The 6,800-nt window shown below is 31.8% G+C and overlaps 1 protein-coding gene across 1 annotated transcript in view; it reads left to right on the forward strand.

Annotated features, from left to right (window-relative positions):
* Positions 1-5,774, forward strand: part of LOC127831938 (uncharacterized) — a 53,012-nt gene extending 47,238 nt beyond the window's left edge. Inside the window, exons 2-3 of the mRNA XM_052357024.1 lie at positions 4,177-4,230; positions 5,197-5,774. Of these exons, the coding sequence (XP_052212984.1) occupies positions 4,177-4,230; positions 5,197-5,279 (137 nt within the window). The 3' untranslated portion in view covers positions 5,280-5,774. The remainder of the gene's footprint in view (positions 1-4,176; positions 4,231-5,196) is intronic.
* The last annotated feature ends 1,026 nt before the right edge of the window (positions 5,775-6,800 follow it).

A 6,800-nucleotide genomic window follows, 5' to 3' on the forward strand; every position in this document is an offset into this window, starting at 1 on the left:
GTATAAAGTATGTATGCCTGATTGTTGTATAATACATAGGGCAATTACTCGATATCTACCATTCTAGTGAAAGTCGATGTTTCAAGATTAATATAATTGATCCTTAGATAATATGTGCTTCTTTTATTATGACTAGCTCTATTCGATTTAATGTCATTTTACGAAGCTTCATGAACAGAATGCTACACAACTTATCAACATCACTCCATAATCTTTTTACAAAGGAAGCCATTTTATATTTATATTTCTTTTAAATTAATACGCCCATTCAGCTCTATGCTGTTTTTTCTTCCTTCTTTGTTCTGTTATAAAATCATGACAACGGAATACGCAAGTTATTGGAGAACAATCGTCCACTTTTTTATTTAAATGACCTTCTAACACAGACGACATACTTAATCGTATACTTGTTAAGAAATTTTGGGATTTAGATCTTCATGAACATTTCATTTATTTCCATACACTTTAAAATGGATATCACTGAGCATCGATTTCTTCACAAAGAGTAGCAAATAAACAATTTTAGTAGTTCAGTCTTTACTTAAATTTTTAGTGGTTCAGTCTTTACTTAAACTTCAAACTTTCTTTTCAATATGTTCAATATATTTTCCATTTCCAGTGCTTCTCTCTGAAAAATATAAGTATTCATACTACAAAACAAAAAATTCAACTTTTTATCAATGTTGTCCAAAGGTTAATATAATAAAGTTAATAGACAGAACTTATAATTACTTGACAGATACAATTAAAACTTATAATTAAGTCAGCAAGCGATATAGATAATTGCAGTTTCCAATCATGCGTTTATTAAGAAGATGGATACAAGTTATCAAACGGTAAGATGCAATCTATAAATTAAAACGTGGGATGCAAGAAAGCATTATATATTTTTCCAATAGTGTTTTTCATATTAGACGAAGCGTAATGCATGTATCACATGACTATGTTTCATATCCTATTTAGATTGTATAAATAATAATATATCAGTACTTGAACATAATGGCTTTCAAAGATTGGAAGATATATTTTTAATTCAACATGATATAATTTTAACAATTTGCATGGCATTCACGTGAGTGTTGCTAGTTTATCAAGAATAACTCATAGATTTATGATGTGAAATCCCATGTTGAATCCTATTTAAACTTAATATCAGCATATTCGTAAAACGCTTGCCACCCGATATTTATTTTTTTATTACAGGCAGTGCACATATATGAAGTTAAACCATTGTAAGAATTTATTATTTTCCCTACATGACAAAGTTGTATCAATTGATTTGTTTTTGATTTTATGCACGTTTTGAAGTATTTCCAGTTACTTCATATGTTTTGGTCTCTTTAAACATGTCCCATAACTTGGTTTATTAAAGAACTCAAAACGTTTGCAGTGTTAGCCACTCACCTTAACCCAATTTAAAAGTTATCGATATGCAGGGAAACAATTTTAATGGTTTTCCCAGATACTGGCAAAATAATTAATTCACTTATCACTCAACACGTCTACATAACAACTTGTGTTACATATTAAAAGTGAACTTAGATATATGTCAATTGTTTTAACTGCTTTATCAATATTCACGATCCAAATTTATGAACATTATTCATATCGATAACACGGACATGATCCAAATTTTTATATTTACAGGGAATTACTCTTGTTGGCAATCCTCTTGAATGCGTAGCTGCGTCCGCACGTTTACAAAACATTGCATCGCGCACACTTACAATCGCGTCAATTCAACTAATTACAGTTTATATATCTATTAAGTCACGTTTGTGTAAACAAATGTACGTCTTATATTATGACAAAGCAGTATAGTACAATTATAAATAGATACATAACGATAAATGTAGGGATGTCATATATGAATTGGAGTGCCCGATCGGTCATTTTTATGTCATAGGGCATTCAGTGGGGTTTTCTGAATCTTTCTTAAATGGGAAAAAATCTTCGCAATCATGACTCGAACGGTTTCCTGCTGAAAATATCGGTGGTTTTCATCGAACAATAGTTTGGGTTAAATAACCAATTACATATGCATCCTCGATATTTGACATGTCAAATTAGATATTTAACAATACTAAAGCACTTTTTTCTTCATAAACGTTTTATACAAACAATGTATTAAATCATTCTGCCAGGTGAAAATCGTTACGTAATGAAGTTTAAATATGATGATTGATTCTAACTTGATTCATGATTATGACATGAAAATGTTTCTCATGATTTTTAGATTCATTTTCATTAATTGGACTGACTGCATAATGCAAGCATGGACAATTAATACAAAAATAAAGACATGTAATTTGCGTTATTCATCAGTACATTCACACTTAAATCTTCCTTTATTTTTTTTCAAAACAGCACGCAGTTAAATATATTTACTACACGTACGCTAGATAAACAGCTAGATATATAGGAAATAAATAAAAAGTTAACTATGTGTTATTTTGACCGTACAAAAAGGCCTTGTGTGACGTTGTATTACACGTGCGTGGGTTTTCAATTTCACTAAATAAACGAGTTTGATACAAACCATCGTTACGCCACAATAATTAACTATGCGATTTATAAAATATCTTTTTACGATGAATCAGTTATAATATAGCCCGTCATCAAAGCCACACATGATGCATACAATCCGAGCATAAACTTAACATTTTTTTGAACTACGTGAATAGTCAGTTTTGTTTTCAACCTTTTTATGATGAAACGGATTTGATACTTTGAAATACGAAATTCTAAACTAGTTTCCAGCAGTGGATAACAAACATACACTAGTGTTTCGGAAAAAAACATATGCTATAATAAATATAAAGATTGACCATAATAATGTATATATACTAGTATACTGTGTTTAATGTATACTGTCTTCGTACGCGTATTTTTTTTTAACTCGGCGCACATGACACGTTAAGACAAACTGGTGAAATGAACGACAAAGTAACATCTCACTAAGGTACAACCTTATCGGCCGTAAACAAAGACTGCAATCTAGAATGCCTGGGTTAGCAATAGAGTTGTTCTGTATATCTGGACAAGCTACAGATATAGACTATGCGATAAAAACACCTGCACAGCCGCAGGACTACAATGTCAAGGCTATTACAGTCATAAGCAGGGAAACAAGTAACCCATTCTGAAAGAATAAACAAAAGGTGCAAAACTTTTGAAAAATCAATGCATTCCAAAGTTATAATGTACTTCAAATATAAAAAGACAGTCCATGAAGTTTCCAAATATTGGTAAACTACTGAACAAGGCCATAACGACCACCGGTAAAACTTTGCAAAACCGAAATTTTGCGAATTTAAGTACCTATATCATTTTTTGAGAAGCATATTGTTGATCGAGTATGCGATACAATGTTTTTTGTGATCAATTATTGATGTTTTTTTTATAAATAATATCTACATTTGTTTCATTATATTTTTTTTAAAGATTTCTTTTAGGATTTTTACATATTATAGGATTTTTATATTTTTCCCATGGGACATTTTATTTTCCCATGGGATTTTGTGCCCGTTTTCGGATGGGAATTAACATCCTATGGGAGGTTTGGAATTTTTCAAAGCGTGTTTTTCGCGTATCGAAGTCGTTCAGCGACTTTTAAGGACAGTTAAAGTTTGTTGAATTAGCAGTAGTAGTGATTAATTATTGCTTTTTGCGTATCTGTTATCTTTGTTTAAGCATTATTAAACGTCTTAATTTAAGTGGAATTCTTTTAAGAACAACTTCCCTTTTTCTATTTCAGACAATATTGCTTAAAAAAATATTGTTGCTCCTTTTGATCGAAATCGGAAAAATTAAGTTGTACCTTTCCTTATATTAACTCAAAAAAGAAAAAAAAAAGATTTTTTGCATGTCCGCAGTAAAGACTTAATGACTGATTGCAGTGTGAAAGGTTTACAAAAAAGTTAAGCCGATCAAACGATGTAATACAAAAACAAATGTTTGAATTTTCAGCGTACATATTTAGAGGTATATGGTTATCACTAATTTATGTGCGTTTCTTTATGATATTGTGCAATAAACCGAACTAATAATTTGATAAGAAAGTTTCAAAATTTACAATCATAATATAATATAATAATTTCAATTTAGTGAGAAATAAAGATTTCATTTTGTTTTATTCACTGTTTTAAAACCGTTATGATATGTATGTGTTTACAGCAGCTGTAAAACCACAAGCGGACGATAACGAATGGGCTTCCGAATTAATGGAATGTAAGTTAACAAATCGTATTCCCTTTATTTTTTCAAGTGGCGTTGTATATCATTTTACAAGTGATTCTTTTTTTATTCGAATATTGTGTAATCATTTATGCTGATATTGAATGCCTTAACTACTGAAAGTTTCTAAAAATCGTTCCAGCAAATGAACAAGTTGGGCATTTAATGGATGTCGCTAATTGCATCTATATAAGATGAATAGTAGACAACTCATCCGTAAAACGGTTAAATTGCAGTTGCCTCCCTGTACGCAAAATGTCACAAAATGAAGCTGTTCAAGATGTACAAGAACCCTAAACCTACATACCTTACCTAAGAGTAATTGCCCTTTGTTTTGTGTACGATGAAACTTTTTAGGGCTTTATCTCAGTAACCATACACGATTTTAACATGAAACTTCACGGGTGTATAGATATCGATGAGGAGAATTGGTTTATACCGTATATATAAGGCGGGGATATCAAGTTTGCTTGTTATATATAATTTATTGTTTATATCGAGTAGTTTGTGCAGAATTGTTTAACTTATGTGATTTAGAAACTTTTTTCTATTAAATCACTATTTAAAACAAAATAAAATAAACAACCTGGCAGTATTCAGTGCGACAATCTAGATACATATTTGAGAGTTGATAACAGAAAGAAAATGAGTAATGGAAAATTGAAGACATGTGATATATGTTCTAACGTTAATCATAATAAACGCGTTTTTTTTATTTATAATATGAGATATTAAAATATAAGCTAAGGTTTTCGAGACAAATGACTTAGTTTACAAAACTATTATAAAGTAATATGCTATTAAAACATAATTTAAAATAAACGCCAATTACTATTCTGTTATATCGTTGTATTAACCTGGGTTCTTAAGTAATAATGAACATGCGCAAGATAAACATTGTTGTATTGCAGATAATGCTTCCGTTGCATGTTTTATCATACTCAACCAAATTTATTTCAGTGACGCATATGTTATGGATACGGTGCAACATTTATGCCGTGGTGGTGGTGGCTGCGTTTTGCACGTTTAAGTTTCTCAACTGAACATGCCTCACCTTAGCATAGCAAATGATCCGTGTGAGTTTGAAACAATTGCTCTTACGAGATGTTATAACGACAGTGTAATCATTATCTTATATACGTTGTGAACAGTTTCTATCGATATGTGATACAGACTGTGTATTTAATAATCTTTGATATGTGATACAAACTGTGTAATAATTATCTTCATAACCGTTGCTTACGGTTGCTATTGATATGTATTATATATAGTTATATATGCCCCCGGTAGGATGACATATAGCAGTCGGACTGTCGGTCTGTCAGTCTTTCCGTCCGTCTGTCCCTCCGTCCGTCCGGCCGGCATTTCTTTTTTGGGAGGTTTTTTACGCAACACTTTAAGATATCAAATTGATACTTGGTTTGTGAGTCTATTTACATGACCTACAGATGAAGTTTGAAATTCGGTCCGTTCCATTGATTATATGTGAAGATATATGCATTGGACTTAGACAGTTGTTATATTATAACAGTTTTCCGGGTTAATTAAAAGCAACACTTTCAGATATTGAGAGTTAATTTTTGGACTACCTAAATGACCTACAGATATTTAAGTTTATTATTTACTCAATGTAATTTTTACATGTTGATTTTAACACATATGAATATACTTATGCTTGAATATGCCTTTAACGGAATACTATTCATACTATTTGCATGTAATAAAACGTCAGTTATAGACGTGGAGAATAAAAGAAAGCGTTACCGAAAGTATTTACCGCTCTAGAAAACAAAAGGTACATGTAATCCAACTCATCAAGCAAAGGAAAAGATTACATGTTATATTTAAAGGTCCTATTTAAAGGTCCTATTTAAAGGTCCAATGCCGATTTTATAACGAAAACTACGGATTACCGTTAATGCCATAATGGTTACACATTAAAATCCAGAGGGCGACAATGCGATTTTACGATGGCGACAATGCGACAGTACGATGGCGACAATGCGATAGTACGATTGCGACAATGCGACAACACGATAGTGCCCACTTGGACATACACCATGCTCTTGTTTTGATTTTATCATGTGATTATAAAGGAAGTTGTACTTATCAATATATTTTCATAAATGTTCACACTGAAACTTTTTTATTTTTAATTTAAATTAAAAGTCTTAAGTGTCGCCGACGTTTCCAGTGACAAGATGGCGTCAAAGTGACAACTTATGACGTCACAGGCACGGCAATAAGGCGTCATATAACAACTGGACAAACGCTATTCTACATATGTGCTCAATGTCATGACATGATTCAAATGCGTTTGCGAACAGCAGCGGTTTAACGCGTACGTGTACATTATAGTGACGTTACATACGCCAATTCCTTTTAATTGTGGTGAATCTCACGTTTATGGAAGCAAATAACATAATTAATTAACCGAAATAAGTCAAACTAGGCAAACGTGTTAGGACTCAATGTGCCTCGCATGTCTGAAGTGTAGCCGATCCTCTTAGTGGCGTCATCGAAGTCTAACATGGAGTCGAAGTGGCAACTAATGACGTCACAAG

This window comes from Dreissena polymorpha, chromosome 5 (assembly GCF_020536995.1).
Source record: "Dreissena polymorpha isolate Duluth1 chromosome 5, UMN_Dpol_1.0, whole genome shotgun sequence".
Classification (NCBI taxonomy): domain Eukaryota; kingdom Metazoa; phylum Mollusca; class Bivalvia; order Myida; family Dreissenidae; genus Dreissena; species Dreissena polymorpha.